The sequence below is a fragment of the Sus scrofa genome, chromosome X (genome assembly GCF_054392235.1).
Source record: "Sus scrofa isolate SSC_HxYL_T2T_F1_AM1 chromosome X, Sscrofa_HxYL_maternal_Yorkshire_Landrace_v2.0, whole genome shotgun sequence".
Taxonomy (NCBI): domain Eukaryota; kingdom Metazoa; phylum Chordata; class Mammalia; order Artiodactyla; family Suidae; genus Sus; species Sus scrofa.
This window is the reverse complement of record NC_139401.1, coordinates 78419237-78445619: the sequence shown is the minus strand read 5'-3', so window position 1 is coordinate 78445619 and position 26383 is coordinate 78419237. Positions and strand designations below refer to the sequence as shown.

Below are 26383 nucleotides of genomic sequence, written 5' to 3'. Positions count from 1 at the left end.
TGGCTCAGCAGGTTAAGAACTGGACTAGTATCCATGAAGATGCAGTTCGATCCCTCACCTGTTGAGTAGGTCACAGACGCGGCTCAGATCTGGTGTTGCTGTGGCTGTGGCACAGGCTGGCAGCTGCAGCTCCAATTCAACTCCAGCCTGGGAACTTCCATATGCCATAGTTGCGGCCCTAAAAGGAAAAAAAAAAGTTTATGTTCCAGAGATTCTTTATGTCAAGGAATAGACTTTGCAATGTAATACTTTAATAGCTGGTTTGCTCACATACAGTGTTGAACACTTCCTCAACTGTGCCAAGATATAACAAATCAGACAAATTTCATAGGCTTTTTTTGAAGTAGTTCCCTAAAGGGGTGTGATGAGGTAGGCTGGAATCTAGGCTTACAGGGTTTTCAAGTCGGATGGAAAGTGACTGGGACTTTCTTACATTATGGGTTAAATAGTTCCAATATTGCCAGTTGGTCTAAATTTTTTTTTATTATTATTTGTCCAAGTTTTAAAAAGATTTCCCTTTGGAATAGTTACTTGGGTAATGCTCAAACAGTGAGCATTGCCCTAGCAACTGGAACAAGGCAGGTGAAAACATTTTTAGTTTGAGATATCTAGTGCTTAAGCCTTGACTCTACAAAATGCACAATTCCTCTTGCAGGGCCTCTAGAGTACCAATAACAATAGCCAGTTCCTTTCTATATAAAAGCCAAGGTTCTGAGACCTTTGTTAACTAGTATCAACTTATTTACAAGCTAATTCTTTTGGTAGGACAGAGTGGAATTGAACAAAGTTGAAGGGATTTTCTTATTCAATATTCTAGGGTTCTAATCTAGTTCTGCATTTTCTCTAAATAAAGCCTTATCAATCCTAAAAGCTTTATTCAGTAGAACTCAAATTCTAGCCAGTTTTTTCTTGATTCTCATAATAAAGAAAAATAGAACTATCTGAACAAGAGGATTCTTTAGTTCCTCTGCATTCATAGAAGGTGAGTCTTTTTTTCCTGGAAGCAAGCATATTTGAGGTTAAGAACTGTGCTATACCTTCCTTCAAAAATTCTTAAAAATATATCTGGGATTTACTTCAGATTAAACCAGTGAAAGAAGGGGGTATCAAAATAAACAAAAGAGGGGTAGGTAGGTGACCACAGAAGGGAAGAAGAGTAAAAATGAAACAAAGTTGGCCATGAAGTGATGATTGCTGAAGCTGAGTGATGGCTTATATTATATATGGTTGAAATTTTTCTTCAGTAAAAGTTGTCTATCATATTGTATTATCTATCATACATATCTTTAAGGGAAGGTCAAGGTTCAAGCTGCTGGGTGTCCTGTTATGAGGTCTGAGTTGAATTTGAGAACTCTGAGTATTTCTAAATATTTTCCTCTCCATCATGGTATAGGCCACTTAGAAGTGACAATCAGACAAATCTATCTCCACATGACCCTGAACTGTTTTGGAAAAATGCCTTCTTTTAGTAATTCCCAAATTCTCCTTGTGAAAGTACTTTGACTTACATTTTTAGGTCTTATAAGGCAGGCCTATATTGGTAAGATCTATATTTTTAACACAAATCTTTCGATTGATGCAGGGGCTGAATTCTTATCTGTTCTATCTTGACTCAGGTTTTCTAGACCCAATTTATATGAAGGAAAATCCACTGCTTTCCACTGGTTCCACTGTAACCAGGAACAACTGGAATGATCTCTTCATATGGGTTCCCTGCTCCTCTTTTCTCCCCTAAGTACATTTTCACACAGCCTCCACAATGATCTTAAAACCCTCCAATGACTTCCCATTTCAAAATCTCACAGGTCTCATCTCTTACCAGTCCCTCTTACCATGGTCCATCTCATCTCAGGTTATTTGCATTTGCTTGTATTTTTCTCTGCATTGAATGCTCTTGCACAAGATCTTGTTATGACTGGTTCCTTTTTGCCATTCACATCTCAGCTCAAATGCCATGTCCTCAGTATGGATTTCCTCTATCTACTCACCCACAGATACTGAGCAAAGTTGCCAAATTGCACCAGAATTACATTGGGGGCTTTGTCTAATGCATTACTATTATGGAGGTTTGCTATCCCGTATATACTGAATTAGAATATGTATTTTAACAAGATCCCTAGGTGAACCCTAGACATTAAAGCTTAAAGCACTGGTCTAATATGTGATGGCTAAGAGATTTCTTCTTTTTCTCTGAGTAATCATTAAGGAATAATTAACTCAATTGACAAAGAGCCTTAAGTAATAGTGCTATATGTCTAGGTACAGGAATTCTATTGAATGCTAACTAGTTTGAATACAGTAGGTTATTTTAAGCCCATCAGCAGAAATCTCTTCCAAATACTTTTCTTTTTGAATGTATTGGCCTACTGGGAATATAATTATATTCATTTTTTTCAGGATTGTGTTATTTAAGCAGGTTTAGAATTTTTAGTCTTCTCTAAGTCTCAAGTCTTAAGATGGGCAACTTTAAAGCATTCCATTTTGGTTTTAGCAAAAACACAAACTTTTGAGGAATAATCATGCTGTCGACATTGTAACTTTAAATTCCTAGCTCAAGTTGTTAATGAACAAAATTCTATAAGATGTTAAACTGCAGGCCAAACTGCCTAAGATCAATTTTAAAGTGAAAACTCTTTTAATGAAGAATGAACATTACAACACTTTAAACAAACTCATAAAACCTTGAAATGCAATAAATGCTTTTTATTGTATGCTCATTTCAATGAGTAACATTTAGAAATAATCTCACGTAACAGTGACAATCTTATTTTACAGCGTGTACATCATTTACAACCACATGACACACAATTTTAGATTTTCCAAATTTAATATTCTGAAGTTAAGAAAGATAAAAAATTTACTCTCAAGGAACTGATTCTTATCTGGTGCAAAAACAAAAGTGAACATTATCTGAAAACACAAAGCCACAGTATAGCATGAAGTAAAATTACATTTTAATAATGTTGAACAGCTGAGTGTAAACATGAAGCAACTAAAACTTAAAAGTACACATCATATGCATTACATTGATGAACAGGATTTTCATTAAATTTCCCTAAACCAGCTTTTTATATTAAGCGCCATTTTGATTTGCAGCATGCTAACACAAAGCATTGTTAAAGGGATGCATATTTTAAATTTATACACTGTAAACTGAATATCCACCTTCAAACTCTATTGGCAGCATAATGTTTTGTTAAATACTGCATAAATACTGCCTCATACTGAAAATGCATGTTAACATGGTATAGATTTTAAAAATCAAAAATTTCAATGGCATAAAATTGCACCTTTAAACATTAGAGCAAGTAAGACTAGAACAATCATACTTGCTAATAAGACTCCTAAAAAAACCTCTAAACATTATAATATTTAAGAAAACTGTGTTCTCTCAATTTAATCTTTAGATCATTAAGAAATATAGTGCTAACTTTGCAACACTACTGTTGCATCCATTTTAGAAAGCCACATTCAACTCAAATATGCTCTTTTCATATAGGCCATACTGAACAATTATCAACTTGAACATCAAAAAAAGGGGAACTTTAATCTTTAGACTTCACTTTAGACTTCACAAAATGCTATATTTTAAACATCTTATCCCACCATAAAATCTTAGCAGCTCTGAAGTTCTTTTAAAAAGTACTGAATCTAACCTGTTTTCCAAGGAAATTTCTTTTAATGAATACACAAAACTTTTGCCATTTCTGGAATTCAATTTCCAGGTACCATATAAAAGGCTCAATGACTAAGTGACTGATGGATGACTGCATTTTATTTCCCCAACCCATTTCTAAAACTGCATAAAAGTGAGGCTTGCTTGCTACAGCAAAGCATCACTAACTCAATTAGGTATGATCTTTTCAGAAACACTGTCTCTAGTATGATCAGCCAAATCAAGTGGTTGTCTTTGCCCTTCCCCTCTAGTTTAATTATGCATATAATACTATTAAATAGACAATAAGGTTTTCTGCAACCATTCTATGGTGCTCCTTAAATCTTTAGGCAATTTCAAAGGGCTATGAGGTCCCCCATCAATTCAAATATCTTAAGATCTTTAATAAAAGAAATGTAAATTTAAGATTTAACATCAAGCTTTATAATCAGGTGAAACAGTTTATGAAATTATCTTCCCATGTAGCATGTCATATTTTCTAAATAGCTTCTTTCTTTATATATTGATCTTATTACATAAGAGCCTCCTTGTGGTGCCTCATAATATGCTGATTTTTCTCTGATGGTCTTCGGAATCCTTTCTTGCAGAATTCACACCTGTGTGGATAGTCTTTTGTATGTATTGATATCACATGTCGTTTAAAGCCAGATGCATCTGTAGTGCTGTATTCACAATACTCACATTGGTAAATCTTCCTTCCAGTATGAGTCTTCATATGCTTTTTGAGCTCATTTTGTTGTCTAAACCCTCTTTTGCACCTTTTACATTTCAATGACTGATCTTTAGTATGAACTGAAAGGATATGACCACTGAGGATAAATGGATCTGATGTTTTAAAGTCACAGTGCCTACACTGATGAATCTTCCTACCCTTATGGATATCACTATGTTTTTTGAGCTCAGAAGGACGATGGAAACCTTTATCACAGACCTCACATTTGTGAGGAAAATCCTTAGTGTGGACAGATATGATGTGCCGCTTAAGGTCACTTGAGTTGGTACTCTTATGGTCACAATGAGGACACTGATGTGTCTTATGTCCTTGAAACAAATCCAGATGGCGCTGAAGCTCCTTCTCATCACCAAATGCTTGGGGACAGTGCTCACATTTATATGGCAAATTGTTACCATGCTTAGACTTAATGTGAGTTTTCAAATTTGATTGATCTGCACACCTGAAGACACAATATTGACACTGATATGGCTTCTCACCAGTATGGGTTCTCATATGTTTCTTGAGTTCAGAAGGATGTCGAAAGCCCTTCCCACATTCAACACAAACATGAGGAAAATTCTTGCTGTGAACAGCCAGTAAATGTCGGTTTAACAGTCCTTGTTCTGCAGTTTCATAGTCACAGTATTTGCACTTGTGCATCTTCGGCTCCTTATCTCTTAATATAAGTTTATTTGAACTCAGTGGACTAGCCTCTCTGTATCTTCGTGTATATTCTGTAAACTCATGGGTTTTGTCAACTTTGTTTATAAGCTTATGGCTTTCTAAGTGATTATGGAAACTCACCTTCTTGTTAGTTGTAAAGTCACAATCTGTACACTGATATTTTTTTCTCATCAAATGATCAGGATGATTCTTCATGTGTCTTTTCAAGAATCCCCTGGATTTAAACTTTTTTGTGCAAATATGGCAAGGGTATACTGTCAGAGGCTGTCCGTCAGGGCCTATTATAACAGCTAGATAAAAAAAAATAGGGAAGTTGTGACATTTGGCCAGACTGTTTTAAAGGGTTTTACAATAAAGGCAGCAAAATTAGCTGACATTCACAATGTGAGACCTATACTAGTTAATAAAACCCCATAAGGTAAAATGCACATTAAAAGCAATTTATAATAAAGCAGCTCACTAAAAAAGTTAATAAGCAGAACTCTACTAGAGACAACTTACCTACCAAAATGCTCTATCACATGCACTTTGTAAACTTGAAACAGGCATCCTTTATTGTTAAATCAACCTGAAAATTCGCTTATCAACATCATTTAGGTAAAAAACAAACAAGCACAGTTTTATTGTGTACCAGTAAAACATTAAAAAAAAAAACAGATCAAACCCAAACAGGTACATGGGAATAGTACTACACTATAAACATCTGACTTATATTCTCAGGTTACAAAAAATACTTCCATATTTAAATTAATTATAACACACATAAAGTGATGTATTACTATTTTACCTGTTTGCCACTGTCTCGTTTCTCCCCTTCTCCTCTTCTTAGCTTTTTGCTTAAGGACTTTATTTGTATTAACGCTATCACAAATTTGAAGGTATTGTGCTGCTGTACTACTTCTGTTTTCTAATGTTGAGTCCAAAGTATTTCCTGAAAAAAAAAATCGATACACCATTAAACTATACCTATTTGTAATTATTTGGCTTTGGTTAGATGAATTACTAGAGAGGACATGGCATTCAGTTGCCGCTGCAGTACTAAATTTCACAAAGTACACCAATCTTCTTCTCTCTATTTTGTACTATTACACACACATGAACATATGCAAACACTTTAAATATGAAAATAACGTTAAAATATCCCAATTTATTCACTCTAAAGGAATAAACTAATAAGGTGAATATAACATAAGAAACTGAATTTTATGACCCTAAACAAAATCTTGGCATCAGATCAACTTCTCACCAATGAAGGCTGACGAAATGAAAGAGATTTAGCAAAGAAATTTACACCTGTCAACTAACCAATAAAATCATGGTGACTATTTGTAATACATGACGAATAACAGATTTCTTGTTATTTATGCTTTAGAATAGTTTACTTAATGTTAAAAGTATTAAGATTGATTTTTTTAAGTATCAAGATAAATGTGGCAGGCCATTTACCACAATTTCAGTGGGATCGGTATATACAGAATAAAGTACTTAATAAAATTGCAGTCCTCACAATCTCTTGTGTTATGCAATTTAGTTTAAAAATGTAGACCTAAGAAACTGTTTAGCTTAAATGCTATGACATATATGCCTGATTAATTCTCATGAAATCTACCTTTATTTATCTATATATTTTTTGTCTTTTTGCCTTTTTCTAGGGCTGCTCCTGCGGCATATGGAGGATCCCAGGCTAGGGGTCGAATTGGAGCTGTAGCCACCAGCCTACACCAGAGCCACAGCAACACGGGATCCGAGCCGCGTCTGCAACCTACACCACAGCTCACGGCAACACAGGATCCTTAACCCACTGAGCAAGGCCAGGGAACGAACCCGCAACCTCATGGTTCCTAGTCGGATTCGTTAACCACTGCGCCACAACGGGAACTCCGAAATCTACCTTTAAATTTAGAGAGTCGAATATTTCCTAAGGATAGAAACAGAACAGGTCAGAGACTTTATCATAAGAAAAAGTCCCCTTGCTTAAGAAAATAAAAAGAAAACCGTGGAATAAAGTACACTATATGAAGTGTATTAAAACTAAAAAAAAATTAAGCTAACACGTATTTTATGTAACAGCTATATAAATCTACTGATTGCCACAGAAATTAGAAAACACGTTCTCCTCAAGGAAGACTTAACAAGTGGTTGATATTACGGATAATTTTTACTTTCATGTCAGAGTAATTGCTATTTTGTAATTTTTTCCATAGTAACCTTTCATGGCCCATGCAGTGAACAGCCTGATATTTGTGTCTTGAGGTAAATCTAAAATGAATTGCATTCACAGAGCAACACACATTATGTCTCTATAGAAATTAATCAATTCCCCAAAGAGATAAACTCTTATAACTAACTAGATATGACCAGGCAAGTAAAAGTCTACCAAATGTGTCTGCACACACAAACTAATAACTATCTACTGAGCAGTATAAAAAATCAGCTACTTAGCTTATATCTCATATACAATGCTCTCTCACCTGATGACTGACAATCTTCATATCTTCGAGAAACTCTTCTTTCATCTCCTAAAAAAAAAGACTAATTAAAAACTGATAGACTGACTATAATGATTACCAGTGGATCACATCTAAATCTATAAAATCTTACTTTGATCACCGTTCCTTGGATTAAACCTTTTTGGTTGTTGAGTTCTTCCATTTCCATAGATTAGGAAATTTCACACCAAAAACATGGGCTGCTGTCAGCATCCTTGGAACTACTAACATCTAGAACAACCTTACTTTTTAAATATAACCTGGGTAGATATTTCTGCAGAAAACCCTCAAAATTGAAGATGCTCAATAAATGACTGTTGAATGAATGAACCTTTGGAAAAACCAAGTTAGGATAAATTAATGCATTTGAACAACAAAATTTTTCAAATAAAGAGTATACCTGGACCCTCTTGTAAATTAAGTAGGAATTTGATACAATAGAAAGGGAGAAAATAGCTTGCTAAATTTACCCTCCATTATGTACTTCCTAGAAGAGCACACCTGGATTTCTGTTCTTTTTCAAAACCCCAATATCTTACTATTTGTGGTTTTAATACATGAAATAACTTTTTCCAAAAAGGGAAGGATCAATTTTCAAAGGCTATTCCTATTTTAGAAAAATAAAACTTTTTATGGCTCTCATTTATACTGGTAGGAATTAAAATAAATCCTACTGAAAAACAAAATGCATTAAGCAAGGTTCATTTAAAATCATACTGGTATGAAAATCATGTAAATAACTAGAAATGAATCAGTCCACAGCAAAACATTTTATAATATTAGCCAACTCATGGGGGGGGCATTAGCACAGCATATTTAATGACCTAAAGACTGATCAAATAGATATGTTATGTACTTATCAGGTGAAAAAATGCCAGTGTCCTACCATATGCCGCAGCCCAGACAACAGAGACAATTGTTTTATTAACATCAGAGTCCTCAAGCTGAGTCTCAGGGAGAGAAGTTCCTTCCTCTTCCCCTACAATGACTTCCATGTAAACTTCATCTGCTATTTCAGCACAACCTAAATTTTAGAAATAATTGTTTGTTTATAACCCCAAATATTTAATAAATGGGTAAAAATTTCCAAATAATTATCTTTCAACTTTCAAGATTTCTATTTAGTTAATTTTAAAATTATATTGGGCACTTTGGAGGCTAATGCCACTATGAGACAATCATTTATAAAATTCCTATTCTCCTCTTGGAACCTAGTACTATGAAAATGACTTTTAGAGTATATAAAACATGTGCACTTGATTCTACAGTCCACTGAACATTACAAATTTATAAGAAAAGAAGTATTCCATAATTCTGCCTTATAGTTCTTTGGAATTCAGAAAGCATTTTCCATACAATTAATACAAGAAAGTGGCCCATGCTATCCCACATACTGTAACTTATATGCAGTACTTTACATGCAATGAAAAATAGTAAAAAATACTAGTAACTAAAAAAAGAATTACAAATTAAGTAAAACCATATATAGGTATTATATAAAATGCAGGCACTCAAGTATATGTGGAACCAATTAAGAGGCAGAATTTTCAGAGATCCTACTGAAGACAAAAGCATTAAGTGAGATATTTTTTTAAAAATACAGTATTAGGGTAAAATATTTAAACCAGAGGGTCAATATGTATATTTTATGTGAAATAATCCATTTAAATTTAACCTGTTAAATAAAAAACTGACTTGAATTTATGCTTTTCCTTTCATTCACATACGGGATTTTCTATTTACTACTGGAAAACATGGGGAAAATATGGGAAAAAAGTTATCCCTCTCCTCCTAGTTTTCCCTTCTTTCAATTAACCAGAAAGAGACACTGATCTACATTTTCTACATCCCCATGGAATTTAACCTATTAATAATCCCACCTTCTACTGTGCCTATTTTTACTGATCAATAAATAAAAAAATAATTTAGAGATCAAATAGAAAGTATTTAATTCTTTCTCTCTAAATGTATCCCCTAGATTTGTTTTGAGATTTTCAGCTCTGCTATTATTATTCATGTTCAGGATTGGAATTCAGCTCCCCATGGCTTTCAGGGAAGGAAATTTGCGGAGTGGGGATCACAGTGCACAGGTAAAACTATTGTCAACATAATGCACTGAAGTGGAGCTCTTGCCCCTTAGGAAAAAACAAAGTAGTTTTTGTCTCAGCATGGCAAGACAGAAAAAGCCTTAGGGAAGGGCTGCAGTCCTACTCTAGGTGAGGAAAAAGTAGGCAGAGAGTAAAATGTCTTCTAAGGAAACGTGTATCATGGCAGGAAAGAAAATCTCATGAGGTTTTTTTTCACCCTGTTGGTACCCAGCCCCAAGAAACCTTAAGCAGAAATAAGCTGGAGACCATCAAAGGCCTAACAAGTAAAGATCTTGGCAGTTTGACTTGGAAGAATACTTACTCAGCTAATCCTAATCCCTCAGTGGCAGAACAACCAGTTAGCCCTCCCCCTGCTACATTCAGAGAAGTCAACAGTGCTCACTACCATGAGCAAAGAACACTGGCAGCAGAGTTAGGCAGACACAAGTTCAAATCCTATTTTCCTCACTTAATATTGGAATGATCTTGGTTAATTGTATAGCTTCCCTAAGCAATTTTTTTCCTTCTATACAACAGGGATAATACCACCTACCTCAGAGATGAGTTATAAGAATTAAATAATATATATGCAACATATTCAATAACACACACAAAGGAGAGTCTCAGTAATTCCCTATGTATTTGTGGGCTCTACTACAGTCAGAAACCATATGTTGCTAATCTCTGTATCCCTAGAATCTGAGACACAGTATTTTTAGTTTGCTCATTTCAACAATACACATGCACGAATGGTCAAAAAGACTCTTCCCTTTTTAAATTATAACCTGAAGGGTCAGACTTATTGTATTGAATTTTGTTCCTAGGTAGTGCTTGAATCTGAGATTGCTTTACTTTTTAAAAAAGAATGCATGATGGTTACTGATAAGTCATTACAGTGCCTTTTTTTCTTACTGATATCATCTTCTTCCTGAGAAGAATCTTTAACTGCCATGTAAACCATCTTCTCCCGCTGCATTCGGCTCTGGTCAAGCACTCCAGCTACAGAATGTCCACTGGTGTACTCACTCTCTGTAACAATTTCTGTTCCACCTTAAAAGGTAAATAAAATGCATGTCAAAATCACTAATCATGGAATAATTCCCTAAATTAGTAAGGAGGATATATAAAAAGTATTTTCTTTTAGAAAAATATCCCCCCCAAATATTCCAACATAAATTTCTAAATGTCAAGAGAATTTTCTTAAAAGTTGCACTTTACACTATCAAGCATCCTCAACAACAAATGTTAACACTAACGTCACACTTGTATATGCCAAGCACTAAGTAAGTCTTTTACATGTATTTACCCATTTAACTCTCACAATACCTTTATAAGGCTATACTATTACGGCCATTTTACAAATGAGGAAACTGATGCAGGAGGAGGCTAAGTAATTTACCAAAGGCCACTCATTAAATGCCAGAAACTAGGATTAAAATCCAAGCAGTCTGCCTCCAGCCTGTCCTTAAATACTCATCATTTCCTACTCTCAACCAAATCCCCTCTACTCATTTGAAACAAATTTTTGATATTTCAACTGGAATATTCTACTCATGTTTGAAATAATCTAAGCATAACTTGGTCTGTATTCCTGCTTTATATTTACATATAATTTTAAAATATTTCATACTCAAAGAAATTTATGAAAAAGTTGTACTTTGAAGGCATTAGAATTTTGTCAGAAAATATAGATTCTAATTCCTAACTATTATAGAAATAAATTAAATTTAGTCTTTGTACCTATTTCAACATCATCTTCAGCCTCGGCTTTGAATATATACACTTTTATTACTTCTGAACCAAATCCATCTTCTTTAACATCTTCTTGTGAACCATCACTGCCGATTTTTAATGGTGTGTTCCCCATATGCTCTAATTTTTCCCCAACATCATCCACTGGAAAATATGAATAGGAAACTACTTCAGTCAAAAAGTACCACTGACATTTAGTTGGTGTTAAGCATGAGTGCAATGTAAAATAATGCATTAACCACCTACCCACTATGTTATTTTTTTTGATTTTTTTTTTTTTTTTTTTTTTTTTTTTTTTAGGGCCACAACCATGGCATAAGGAGGTTCCCAGGCTAGGGGTCCAATGAGAGCTGTAGCCACCGGCCAGAGCCACAGCAACACGGGATCCAAGCCACATCTGCGACCTACTCACAGCTCATGGCAACACCGGATCCTTAACTCACTGAGCGAGGCCAGGAATCAAACCCATGTCCTCATGGATGCTAGTCGGGTTTGATAACTGCTGAGCTAGGATGGGAACGCCACCCTACTATGTTAATGACCTATTTTGCAAAATTTTTTTTTTTTTGCCTTTTTGCCTTTTCTAGGGCCGCTCCCGCAGCATATAGAGGTTCCCAGGCTAGGGTTCTAATTGGAGCTGTAGCTGCCGGCCTATGCCAGAGCCACAGCAACATGGAACCCGAGCCGCGTCTGCGACCCACACCACAGCTCACAGCAAAGCCGGATGCTTAACCCACTAAGCAAGGCCAGGGATCGAACCTGCAATCTTATGGCTCCTAATCGGATTCATTAACCACTGAGCCACGACGGTCCATGCAACCATTAAAAGTGATTACAAGGCAGATACACTACATGACCACAATTACATTAAAAACTTACTCACAGATTTCAATTTATATATGTAAAATATTCTTAACCACACAGCTTTAATTAAAATTGGGGTAGTTCCCGTCGTGGCTCAGTGGATTATGAACCTATTATCCATGAGGGGGTGGTTAGATCCCTGGCCTTGCTCAGCAGGTTAAGGATCCTGCATTGCTGTGAACTGTGGTGTAGAAATAAAATAAAATAATATAAAATGGTTTGGGGAAAGATTAAATAATCTTCCATCACATTCAACATTTTTTTTTTTTTTTTTGCTTTTTAGGGCAGCAACCATGGCATATGGAGGTTACCAGGCTAGAGGTCTAACAGGAGCTACAGGTGCTGGTCTATGCCACAGCCACAGCAACACCAAATCTTAGCCTGACCTACACCACAGCTCAAGGCAACGCCGGACCCTTAACCTGCTGAACAAGGCCAGGGATGGAACCCACAACTGCACAGTTCCTAGTCGGATTCGTTTCTGCTGTGCCACAATGGGAATTCCACATTCAACATTTTAAGTTAAATCATAACACCAAAATTAGTAACAGAAAACTTATAAAATAATTGGTACTCGTAACATAAGCTGATGTAAACAATTACCAAATAGCAGTAAAAAAACCAATTAACATATGATATCTAGTATTAAAAAAGAGAAAACACCTAATATATTTTATTAAAAGGACTTTTTAGAGATCATAAAAATAAAATCTTAGTAAATACTTCTAATTCTTGTTGAGTCAATAGAAGACAACTTCTAATCAGAAATCTTGTATAGTTCTAGGTTTGCCATGTATGCTTTGCTTCAAAATCATATATAAAAGTAAAGTAATAATATTACTTACATTTTAAGGGTACTTAAACTTGATTCTTTAAGAATAGTATTTAGTTTCAAGTGACTACTATGCACAAAGTATGCAATGAATATATTACATTTATAAAGTCTGTTCTTGGATATAAATATTAAACAATATATTCCCCCAAATAGTATGTCTGCCATTCTTTAATTTCAATGCTCGTCCTGTCCCTACAGAAACAATGTAATCTAAACTGAAAATCTGTTCCTCCCTACCATATATATTGTAATATCAAATATGAAACATAAAATCATGAAGCCTCTGACTGTATCTAAACAATTCCAGAACTAGTGAAAACTATGTGACATTAAAAAGTTTTTAATTTTATACTCTTAAAATATGAATTTCAGAAAGATCTAAATGGGTCAAAGTCTACATTTTCTCTACCTCAATTTCAAATCTGATACATGCAAATTCAAAAATATTCGTTTGGCCTTTCAAAATGGTGAAAAACAACACACTTTAGAAATTCTTTCTGCACTGCGAAGTAATTTTAATTTTGTGATTAAACATAAATGCTTCCACACTAAGAGTTCATATAGTCGTCTAGAAAGAGAACACCTAAATGATCAAAATAGAAAAATATTTTCACTTCATCACAGCCCCTATTACTAATTTTTTTGACAAAAATTTTTTTGGCTGCACCTGAGGCATGCAGAAGTTCTCATGCCAGGGATGGAACCTGTGTCATAGCTGCGACCCAAGCCATGGCAGTGACAATGCCAGACACTTATCTTGCCTTATACAAAATTATGTTCCTGAAAGAAATATAAACTGATTTTATAGGTAAAAAAAAATTTGAATGCATTATATCAGTTCATTATTTAAAAGACCCTCCCTCCAGTGAAGCTTTTCACAAAGGAAACCACCACCCATAAATGTCTTAGGTGTTAAGTATTTTTTTTAAAAAAAAAGCACATCTGGGATAACTTTAGACAGATACAGTTACAAGTGCAAGAGACTAACCATCTGCTAATATAAAGGAAATTGTGACATTTGGTCTCAAAGTGGAAAAAACTGAGGTGGACCGCAGAGACTGAGAGAAGACAAACTCCCTACCACTAAAACTCAGCTGCTGATAAGAACTCCTTATTGGAATAGTCGGGAATTCAGGAACAAAATAAAAATGTTTTAGTCCTCAATTTTATCTCTTAGGGTAGTTTGAAGGTATCCTGGGAAAAAAAGAGGACTTTTAAAAAATAACATTGAGCACTTTCCTGGCAATTTATTCTCTTAATTCCTGACAGATTCAATGGTCAATAGAAACTAACAGGTTAAAAACCTGACTTGAATATTAAGAGATGAAGAAAAAGAAAAGAAAAACTAAATCAAAATAGAATAAAAGAAAATAAATGAAAATGGTATGAAAAAGTAACTAGTCCCAATTTGAAAATTTTAACCACTATAAAATTGGTTAAAGATCTGGGTGGTGAGAAAATAAATGGTATAAGAAATATTTAATTTTCCTCTATTTTCTACACTAAAAATTGTTTTAAAGGGATTTTTTAAAAAGTGTTGCTGTTTCTTTAATAATTAAGGAGGTAATTAATCTCACTCCAAATTACCCCTAAAATGACCCCACAGCAGTAATACTATTATTTGAACAACACAATGTTCTTTATAATTTTCAGTCTAATTCTGTTAGACTTGAAGGACAGAAGTCCTTTGCATTTCACATACATGGTAAGATCAAGATAAATATTCTAAAAACTCTTAAAAAACTTGCAGAATCAAATCATAGAAAATATGTTGAGCTGTATCACAACAAATGATTTTTAAATTTTAGATCACTTTAAACCAAAGAGTTTAGTTTGACAAGTATGCTTTTAATGACATGCTGAATTTATTTTGGTACAGAAAGACTCTAACTTTTGCCACACCATTTTATATAACCATAGTTTTTATTTTTTTTTAAATGTCAGGTTAGATTAAGATGTATTATGGAGTTGCTTTAGTAATTCATATAAATTTTTTAAAAAGTAGTAACATTTGCAGAGACTCTTTTAGTGGCTCTAATCATTCCCTTAAAAACAATGTAAATATTCACTTTCAAAAGTGCTTATAGAGGAAAAAAGTTAATACTTCAGAGTCATATTTACAAATTAAATCTAATTGTTTGTAGTTTTAAATTCACCAAAACACACATATATAACATACAATCACTTTATACACACATACACATATTCCACCTGATAGTGCACTTTCCAATCATCTATTATTTTCAAAAGAAAAGAACAAAAAATCCTCCCTTGAAAAGTGAAGTCTCCATCTAACCTTTACTCCTTCTAGCATGATCCCTTCAAATTTTATAAAGACTAGACCCACTTAATCCTCAAGCTCCATCAGTAACTTATCATGAGATTTTTATTATTGTTACTGAAATCTACCACTTAAAATGAGAACAACATATTTCTATCTTCCTCATTCAGATAGAATGTCTTAAGGACATTATAAGGCAGTCTGAAATAAATACATTACGTTATTTAAAATATGTTAAAATATTTTTAAATAGACTATACACATATATAAACAAACAAAATAAACGGGGAGAACTGTAGAACAAAATCTGAGTTGATTTACTTTTCAAGTACTTAATAAAAAACTAATTATACATTCTTGTCATATTATGCTTAAATTTCCAAGCAAAACTGAACTGACAACTCCAGTACCTGCCATATTAAAAAGAAAGCAGTGGTCACATAAAATAAACTTCTCATTTTGAAATATATACATTTACCATTAAAATTTTGTGTCACCTAATGTTCTTTTTAAATCTTTCAATTATATATTTTGGTTCTAAGATTATAATCTGCATTATTTTACTTCATTGTGGGTATGAATTTTCACTAAGTAAATTAAAAGCATGAGCAAAAATTCAAAAAAGCACCTCAATAACAGCTTTGAAAAAAATTATTTTTCAAAAAGATTACCCCATGACTTTTACTGAATAGATTCCCCCATCCCATAAAACCTGTGCATGTTATATATAAATCAGTCTACCAAGTAATCATAGACTTTAAGTTTCACTTACAAGATATCATTAAGTAGTCTTCAGAAGTGCTCTTGACATCATCATCATCATCATCATCGTCATCGTCATCATCATCATCTTCGGTTTTAATAGTAACTGTAGAACCAGGAACACCAGCTGCTTGAATCACAGTTTCTGTATCTGAATTAGTTACAAGAACTTCCTCTGATACCATTGTGGGAGAGTCAACTCCTGAAACACAGTCTTGGACCACATGTTCTAAGTGTCCATCAGGACCAGTAACAAGGTCAGCCACAAAAACCTGCTCAGGTACTCTAACAGTTTCTGTAATTAGCTCAGATGTCAAGATGTGATCACCATCATCTTCCTCTAAATCTTCTTCAATAGCAACATCAGCCTCAAGTACAGCTTCAGGAACAATTACACCTTCTGTTACTACATCAGTCTCAGTGATGATATCAGGCCCATGGACAACTTCAGCTGCAAGGCCATGATCAAGAGTTATCCCATCATCTGTGACAACATCAGAAACTAATACAGCCTCAGGAACTGAAACAACAATATGGTCTCCATCGATATGTGCAGTACCAGCCATTCCAGCCACTATAATACAAACAATTATCCAAAAAAGTAATTTTATTAAAAGTACTATATTTAATATATTTTACATATATTTAATATTTAATATATTAAGTAATTTAGTTTCAAGTAAAACAAAGAAGCCACATTGAAATACCAGTATACACCAATTAGAACAGTTAAAATAAAAACAAGAGAGTTCCTGTTGTGGCACAACAGAAATGAATCCAACTTGTATCCATGAGGATGCAGGTTTGATACCAGGCCTTGCTCAGTGGGTTAAGGATCCAGGGTTGCCATGAGCTGTGGTGTAGGTCACAGATGCGGCTCAGATCTGGCATTGCTCTGACTGTGGAGAAGGCCGGCAGCTGTAGCTCTGATTTGACCCCTAGCCTGGGAACTTCCATATGCTGCCGGTGTGGCCCTAAAGAGCAAAAAAAAAACAAAAACCAAAAAAAACCCACCACATGTTGGTGAGAATGCAGAGAAACTGGATCTCTCGTAGTAATGGTAGCAGCCATGCACTCTGTCATTATCCCCAGAGATATTAAAACATACATTTACCCAAAAAACTGTACATGAATATTCATAACAGCTCATAGTAGCTATTTTCCTAGCAGCAAAAAAATTGAAAATAACTCAAATGTCCTTTAGCAGGTGAATGTTTCTGACACATCCTTACTATGGAATACTACTTGGCAATAAAAAAGGGACAAACTCCGAGTTCCTGTTGTGGCTCAGTAGAAACAAATCCGGCCAGTATCCATGAGGATGCGGGTTTGATCCCTGGCCCACTCAGTGGGTTAAAGTTCCAGCGTTACTGTGAGCTGTGGTGTAGGTCGCAGACGCGGCTCGGATCTGGCATTGCTGGTGTAGACTGGCAACTGCAGTTCCGATTTGAACCCTAGCCTGGGAATTTCCATATGCCACAGGTGTGGCCCTAAAAAAGGTGGGGGGCAAACTATTCATATGTTCAACAACATAAGTCAATTGCTAGAAAATTATGCTGAATGAAAAAAAGTCATTTACAAAGGTTACTGTACTGTATAATATATAAATGGAATCTTTTATATAACATTATCAAAATTCTGAAACTATAGAGATAGAGAACAGATTAGCAGTTGCCAAGGGTGGGGGTATGTATGAACGCTTTGGCACAGCATATATATGGTGATGGAACAGTTCTGTATCATCATTGGTGTCTACACAAATCTATATATGGGACAAAAATGCCCAGGACTATATACACTCACACACATACAAATGGTAAAAAGTGAATGAGGTCTGTAGTCTAGTTAACATCAATGCGCCAATGTTAATTTCCTGTTTTTAATATTGCACTACAGTTATTTTAAGATGGCAACATTGGAGGAAGATGAATAAAGGGTATACAGGACCCAAGTACTATTTTTTCTACTTCCTGCGAATCTAGCACTTCAAAAAATTAAAATTCAAATAAAAAGGACACACAAACATAAAAGGCTGCTGATATGTTAAACTGAGTTAATATGACAAGCTTAATACATTAGAAAATATGTATTATAAACATAAAAGTCCCTGAACTTCTTTATAAGAATTACTATATTCAAAAGTAGAAAGCATCTTTTAACATCTGACTTAGGGAAGAAAAAACCTCATTGTAGACAAAGATTTGGTTTATTAACAAGCATAATATAGACGCTAAATTGTATTAAATTCTAAATTAATAACACCCCAACACATACAAAAATATAGTGAAAAGGGAAAGCTGCCTTTCAGGAATATCTTCCTTTCAACCCTTCTGTATCCTTCTCACTATTCTCAAACTCTCACCTATACTACTGTATTACGCCCAAGGGACACAGTCTCAACCTTGAAATTCTGGTAGATAAAGGGGATATGTATAGAACAAGTACTTTCTATTCACTTGTTATATCGTTGGCCATTTTTGGAGACAGGGAGAAGGAGGGGGTTCAAATTTAGTATTCAACCGAACTAGAAATGTGATTTTTAGCAAGGAAAAATTAAATGATAAGCCTGTAAAATTCACAGTATTGAAATTCTACATATATGTGAAATAAAATTAATATTTTATAAAATCTTTTCACAAGTCAGATTTAAACTGTGGGAAATTCCATTTATTTTAAAACATTACTGGAGAGTAGTTTGGTTCTTGAGAGTAGACACTAGGGAAAGATGGAAAGATAGAATAATGCTAATGTGGGCTTGGGTTCAGATTAACCTGTTTGGGAGGATTCTAAGGAGATGGAATAAATACTATGCAATTTACCTAGTCAGATCTAAACCAAAAAAAAAAAAAAATCTAAATATGCTTGTTTACCTTGAACGAAATCGTTTAAGGATCCTAGATCAAGAATTGACGAGTTCCCCAGAGTACTAACAGATTACTGAGACCGAGATCCAAGGATGACTTTTATTAAATTTTGGTCTTTCCTCTTATCAGCTTATCTATTAGATTCCACTGAATTTTTAAACAAAGTCATTTATTTTAGCTATACACTACTAGCTATATTTATTGAGAACTAATCATGTACCAAGCAACCTAATACTTTTACATATGTTATCTCATTTAAGCCTCAGAACTGTGTAATAAGGTGAGTGTTATTATCCTTATTTTAATTATGAGGTAACTATGGTTTGGAGAGATTAAATAAGCTTAACCAAGGTTCAAAGTGCGAACTGAACTCATTGTTTTACTCTGGACAAGCTTTATTTTTATTTGTCTAAACAAGGAGAATAGAATTTACTTACTCTAGAGATTGTTTTTTAAGAAATTTGTAGGGTTAACCAAGTGAGTCACTACTAAGAGAATAGTAAAAAAGAGAATAAAAAGACCTACCAGAGAGTCACTCATTTAAATCTTAAGGCCTTTGGTAAGTACCATTAAAGGGCATTAAAAATTTATCTCACTAGGTAGCAAATTATAAATTATATAAAATATCATTTAAAAATGTGAAACCAATTACATAACGAGATAACAATAAGAAACAAATCATCGTTTCAACCATTTCTCTTTTAATAAAGTTATTTCATTTAAATATGAATACCTGAAATTTCCCCAGGACAGCATAAAATTTGGTATTTGTTGGGTTTGTCTTGGGTCACTACCTAAGGCTATTTTTCTATTTAAGTCTCAAAGCAATATGGACTTTTTCAGCAATAAAATTTTAAGCAAAATTAAATGCAATGGCACAGATTCCAAGGACAACTATTACACTGAGACATGCACAAAGTTATTACATAAAGCATACTACTCTAAAATTTAAACTCTGACCTATCCTTCAGAGGAAATTGTTCCAATGCATTTTTGAATTAAATTAATAGTTCAGATTCTTAACATAGTAGCCATTTCATCCCAACCAAAAATCTTATAGAATTAGAAATCCTGTAACACATAATGTGTTTACTTGGCTAGCTCTACCTATATACACTAAACTCTTTTTTGTTGTTGTTGCTTTTTTTTAGGGCCCCACCCGAAGCATATGGAAGTTCCCAGGCTAGGGGCTGAATTGGAGCTTCACCTGCCATACTATGCCACAGCCACAGCAATGCCAGATTTAAGCCTCGTCTGCGACCTACACTGCAGCTCATGGCAATGCCAGATCTTTAACCCACTGAGTGAGGCCAAGGATCGAACCCACATCCTCATGGATAGTAGCTGGGTTTGTTACTGCTGAGCCACAACTCCATACTAAACTCTTATGTTTCAACAATACCATTAATTTATGGGATCACAGATATCCAAGTTTTGACATTTGCCAAAACTTTAAAGAAAATTTAAGTATTTTCTAATGAAATTTTAGAATTTGGAAAGCTTAGTATTAGATCTAATAAGGGGTTAATTCAAGACATTGAAGAGGAACAAATGAAAGGAAGGTAAGAGGAATACCAAGTAAATATTCACCAGCACCAATCAGACATTTTTTTGATCTTTAAAAGGAATAGAGTTTTACTTACTAATAGGCAACATCTTTAGGAGTGAGGGAGATTCTTGCACTTTACCAGATGCTACAAGGTAGGTAGCATTTTGTATTAAATGGACAAAACACTGTATCTCTTCCATTTAAAAACATATTACTTTTAAAAGGTAAAAAATTAAGAGTTCACATTTCAACCAAAACTTAATTTACCAAACTGAATTTCAAGTGTTCCAGTATTTGAAAAACTACCTCCAGCAAAGAAGTCACAAAATTTGTGAAATCTCTTACTCTTCAGCCTTCTGTCCTTCTAGAATTTATTTCTATACTTTTTAAACCTAAAGTCACTTCTAAGTCGTTCATAATCAATGCAATTCACTTCAGACTCTTTCAGGAATCCATGATTCCTTTCTATTTAATCAATTAACTACACAGTCATCTTCATTCCCACCACATCAGACAGAAACATCAAGGAATCGAGAACTGGAAAGGATATTAAATGTTATCTAGTCCAACCCACCCATAAAAGTGAATTAAGTAATTTGCCCAAGTTTATACAGATAAGTAATAGGACTGCAAAGGCTAGAATCCAGTTCTTCTGACTCTCATTATTACTGTGGGCTTTACAACATGAGACAAAATAACATATTCTACCATATTATCTACAAATAGTAGAGAATTTTCTTTTTTGTTTTGGCTGAATCTGCTGCGTGCAGAAGCTTCCAGGCCAGCAATCAAACCCATCCCACAGCAGCAACCCAGGCCTGCCACTGCAATGGCAAGGCAGGATCCTCAACCTGCTGCTCCAGTAGAAGCATGTTCTTTTTTTTTAAAATTAATTTATTTATTTTTCCACTGTACAGCATGGAGCATGTTCTTAATTGAGCAAAGTATTACTTGTTGTAATCCTCCATTCTTAATTTCATCTTTAACAATTCCACAATATCTCATGCTTCTGTTTACTTTTTATTCCAATTTGCTATTTGTCTACTCTCACTCTGATCTTTTCTTTAATTCTTACCACCTATCCTTGTCTCTTTAGATATCACTCTTCTATCATTCAGATGGACCCTGCCCAAATTCAGTTCCTTTGTTGACAGTCAATGGAGCCTTATAATCTTTACTGAAATGACTACTGTTAAGAGGCTAATGAAAAACCTGGCTACAAAAGCAGGGAATTTTTTCTTTTTGGAAAAAAGAATATAATGCTATTGGGAACAATTTTGAGGATATGGCATCAGAATATAATTAATATCATAGTGCAATATATTCCTCTATTGCTATATAAGCATTTAAATTGTTTGAAATGTCTGAAGTACTTCTTTTTCCAGCTTTATTAACAATGCAACTTAAAATGTATTTTAGAACACCAATTTTCCTATATAAGGACTGATGTAGGTATTTATGCATTGAATTTTTCATTTCCAATGACAATATAAACCACAATATTCCAAGTTTCCTTATCCAACTTTCCCACGAAATTATAAGAATGATTTTAACTAGACTACTGACATACGGAGCTACTTTAAGAAAATAAGTCTTATAGGAGTTCCTGCTGTGGCTCAGTGGTAACAAACCCGACTATTATCCATGAGGATACGGGTTCAATCTCTGGCCCTGCTCAGTGGGTTAAGGACCTGGTGTTGCTGTGAGCTGCAGTGCAGGTAGGTCACAGACTCTGCTCGGATCTGGCATTGCATTGCTATGGCTGTGGCTGGCAGCTGCAGCTACAATTCAACTCCCTAGCCCAGGAACTTCCATTTGCTGTGGGTAGCCTCCCCCACCCCCCAAAAAAAAGAAAGAAAAAAAAAAGAAAAGAAGCCCTACAAATGTATTTTCCTGGCAAAAGAACAATTTGTCATTGTAATTCTCTCTTTCCCCAACATAGTTTTGATATTTAGTATGTTCTGACTTTTAAAAAAGAAACAAATATATGACAAAGAAAATGCTTTACCAAAATCCTGCATAATCATAGTATGGGCCATTCTGGAGTCTGATGTGTGCAATCCAAGACTTCCACCACCTGAATCCATACTTAGCAAAATTCATTCACAAATCTCTGTAAAAGAAATGGTTTTAAAAACAGCTTAAATACATTTAGGCCAAAGTCAGTTGTTTTGAGAAAGAAATGCAACTGAAAATGTGCCTCTCAACCAGGTGTGCAAATCTCATTACAAAGGAAAACAAAACAAGCAAAAACCTTGATTAGATGCTTTAATGTGACAACTATAAATAAAAGGGCCAAGTGGAAGCAAATCAAAGATAACGGAGAAATAGTATAGTAAGGGTGATGAACCATAGGGAAGTGATAGAAGCAAGCAAAAACAAACAAACAAACAAACAAAAAAAACCCAAAATTGTAGCACTGAGGTTCCAGTTAAAATAGGTTATATAAGAAGAAAAAGGAGAACAAGATGACAACAGACAATAGTTGGGATATGTATACATTACTAGAGGACTCAGGTGTCTAGTATTAGTGAATTTCATCCAGTGGCTCTCATCCATTTCTTCCAGACCCAGATCAGCCCTGCAGCGTAGCTCTGCAGATAAACTTGTTTCACCTCTGGCTCCCGGGGGGTTCTACTTATAATGCAAAATGTTCTATCCCAGTTTCCCCGGAGTTCTTTGAGCCAGTAAGGACTTCTGGCCTCACTCTACTACATTCTCTTGTCTCACAGTTTTGAGGACTCCTGAAACATGACTGCTTCCTAAATATGGTAGAGATAAGATCAATCACATACAAACATTTAGCAAATTGTTTCTTTCAGAATACCTTTTACTTGAATTGTAAAACCGATTTTTTTTTCATTAATAGTCAATAAAGTCACGCTAGCTTTGTGCTTGTTTTGAAAGCAAGGGCTCAACCTATTTCATTCCAAATGACTTATCCTATATTTAAGATCACCAGATAGTGTGGAACCCCAAGTCAGATTCTGTCACTCAACATATTTCTTGCAACTACATATATATTTCCCTTCCAAACATAATAGTCTAAGTAAATCAACCCAAAAAAATCTATCAGTTTTATAAAACATTCCTTCATTTTTAGTTTGGAATATTTAATAAATTGGGCTATACTGCACAAAAGATGAAAAGATTAAGTTTCAGAAAGTTTTAGAAAGCTGCCATGTAAGACAACATAATCTAACCTTAAGTACAGGAGATCACTAAGATTTTTTCCCCTTGCCTCAAAGTTCTGAAGGTGTACAGGAGGCAGAAGATTTTCACAGAGTAATCTTTATCAACATGTAAATCAAAATCCTACAGCAGTAGGTGACATCTGTGTTTCAAAATGACACAAACAAAATTACTTTATATGTGAGCAAAATTACACATTTTTAGAAATTCTTAGCTGTATTTTGTTATCTTTTTTCAAATACCACATTGTTTTCTACCTTTCAAAGGGAAGTCAAGTGGGGGCAAGAGTGTTCATAATAAACTTCCTGAGTCTTCACAGAGATAAATTAAAATGGGGCAAGAGTGTTCATAATAAACTTCCTGAGTCTTCACAGAGATAAATTAAAATGGCTAAGGAATTTTTTTTAACATTTAAAGCAGTGTACTATTTCAAATTTAATTAGACTAATTAACTTAATATATCACATAACAGAACAATTACAAATGCTTTAAAAATGTTTTTAAAATGTTTTAAACACTTAATTTTGTTTAATTATTAAGATAAACATTAAGTAATTTGATAATCACCTTAATCCAAGTGTCTTGAAGAAACTGTAGATTTCCTTACTTAGATATTGTAAAATAAAATCTGCAGCACTTTTTGTTATTTTTCCTTCTGCACTATGTTATTTTCTTTGGAAAAACGTTCTTTTTACCTATTATAAAAAGTACATTCGCAATTACATATTTTAAAACATTTTAAACCAAATCTTTTACACAACTTAAGAATTTGTCCTTACACTTTAATGTGCAGGGTGAGGTTGAGAAAGGTTCACATGCTCAAATCTGTTAATCTAACTGAAGGGATTCCAAAAGAAACAACTGCCTACAATGATATAACCAACGTTCTACATAAGCAATTCTATTACACTTAGAATTCAACCGATTGATTAAACCAAAATCTTCTCTAAAGCGTATTTTTAAAAATCACTAGCATTATCTTATTTTGGAAAGTGAAGAACCAACCAAGGGCAATCTTTATCCTTGCCAAATCCATGGGGGAAAATCTGCACTAGTGCTCAATGAAGTGTATAAATTTTAACACATAGTGCAACTATTGCGGGAAGTATCACACTGTAAGAATACTAAACAAATAAACTGGAGCACCTTTTTCCCATATAGGAAGTTTCAATAAGATCAATAATGAATGAGCTACGATAACAGCAGTGTCTTAAGGATTCAATAGCCAACAGGCTACTCAGTCTTCTCAAGAGTGTATTTTACAGCTTTATTGAATAGAGGTAACCACCAAGTACTCTTCAAGTAAACATCTTTCAATCAATATACGGGGAGCAGAAATCACAAAACAAGACACCCACCCACCCATTCTACTCTCATCTGTCTCCTCTAAACAGAGCTCATTCATGATCCAGCTTCTCGATGATGTAAATAGGGTGAGGGGCCGGAGAGAAATCCTAAGGCGGCAGAGGAAGAGAATGCGAAAGTAGTATTTGCAGAGATCGGAGACAAAGGAGCCCTGGCAAGTAGCAGTATTGCAGCTTTGGACGCAACCCTCTTCCCGCATAGGTCTCCCTTTACCACGATCATGCCAAGTTTCAATCATTTTGAGCAAAACGTACACACGCGCCCTCCCATATATTACCCATCCGCTTGGATCGTCAACCGAACAAGAGAACCTTCGCAGTGGAAAGGCAGAAAGCGAAGAAACAAGAATACCCTTTCCCCTCCTCCCTCTCACTCGGTGCAGCGGTCGCCACCGCTGCTACCCACGCCGTGCTGCCCAACCCCTCATCCCCCTTCTCCCTCTGCCCCGCTACACCGGAGACGGCGGCTGGGAACCAAAATGGTGGTGGTGTAGCGGAGGCGACAGTCGCCGCACACGGCCCTCTCCTTCCCAGGCTCTGACGGCTCCCTAGCTCCTAAAATGCCCGATTCGGTGCAACCTTATCGCAAACGCCGTCAGCCCTCGCGCTTTCCAAGGTTACCAACAGCGGCGGGCGGGGGAGGGGACGGGGGAGGGGGCGGGGGCGGGGTGCGACTGCGAGGAATATGGGGGGAGGTCGCCTAGAGAAAATACCAGGGGGCCGCCGCATTCTTCACTTCACCGTTTTGTTTTCCGCCATTTTCCCATCACCCCAAACCACCGACGGCCTCCACGACGGCTCTTGTCCCCGGGTGCTGTGGCCTCGGGGAAGAAGAGGTCGGCTGAGGGGGAAATAATTCTCTCAATTCCTCCTGCCATCCGCTGCTGCGGAAGGCAAACAGTCTGCCCGAAGGGGAGGGAACGCTTAGGGACTAGACGCCACTTCCATTGTTCCCTTTGCCCTACAGTACGTGCTGGGTGTGAGCCTCTCCTCCCCTCACGCGAGCAACAGTGAGCACAGAGGACCCGAGTCCCTCTACTTCCTCTTCAGGAATCTCCTTACCTGCCGCCGCCACCGCCGCCGCCAGTAAGATTCTGACCGCGCTCGGGATTTCTGCGGGGGGGCGGCAGCTGTGGATCCGTAAGCTCCTCACATTCGGGTTTCCGAGGTTCCGCAGCTCGAGCCAATCACAAGCTACTCTGCGTCTGGGAGGCGCGCCGCCTCGTCCTCCTTTATATCGGGGCTGACATGCTGAGGTTGCATTACGTC

At 35.5% G+C, this 26383-nt stretch overlaps 2 protein-coding genes across 35 annotated transcripts in view; both read right to left on the bottom strand.

The window, feature by feature from the left end:
- Positions 1-26383, bottom strand: part of APOOL (apolipoprotein O like) — a 443755-nt gene that overhangs the window by 223521 nt on the left and 193851 nt on the right. The window lies entirely within an intron of this gene.
- ZNF711 (ZFX family zinc finger ZNF711) lies at positions 2689-26322 on the bottom strand. Of its 34 annotated transcripts, none has more exons than XM_085008843.1 (12): positions 26177-26322; positions 24318-24445; positions 23762-23892; positions 23059-23320; positions 22567-22671; positions 16156-16719; positions 11392-11547; positions 10564-10701; positions 8451-8588; positions 7547-7594; positions 5863-6006; positions 2689-5365 (listed from the first exon to the last, which is right to left on the bottom strand). In XM_085008843.1, the coding sequence occupies exons 5-12, from the start codon at positions 22643-22645 to the stop codon at positions 4188-4190; spliced, it is 2445 nt and encodes an 814-aa protein (XP_084864969.1). In that variant the 5' UTR covers positions 22646-22671; positions 23059-23320; positions 23762-23892; positions 24318-24445; positions 26177-26322; the 3' UTR covers positions 2689-4187. The 34 variants fall into 34 exon arrangements, with proteins under 34 accessions (XP_084864969.1, XP_020935570.1, XP_084864974.1 ...); XM_021079911.2 differs by having other exon boundaries at positions 23064-23320; XM_085008848.1 differs by lacking the exon at positions 26177-26322 and adding an exon at positions 25828-26095 and having other exon boundaries at positions 23064-23320.

What these genes read in the sequence shown, in the direction of transcription:
- ZNF711 (XM_085008843.1), bottom strand. Translation starts at nt 22,645, where the DNA reads ATGGATTCAGGTGGTGGAAGTCTTGGATTGCACACATCAGACTCCAGA. An exon ending in AGACTACTTAATGATATCTT is followed by an intron (nt 11,548 to 16,155) that starts GTAAGTGAAACT and finishes CATATTTTCCAG; the next exon opens with TGGATGATGTTGGGGAAAAA. An exon ending in TGAAGATGATGTTGAAATAG is followed by an intron (nt 10,702 to 11,391) that starts GTACAAAGACTA and finishes TTACCTTTTAAG; the next exon opens with GTGGAACAGAAATTGTTACA.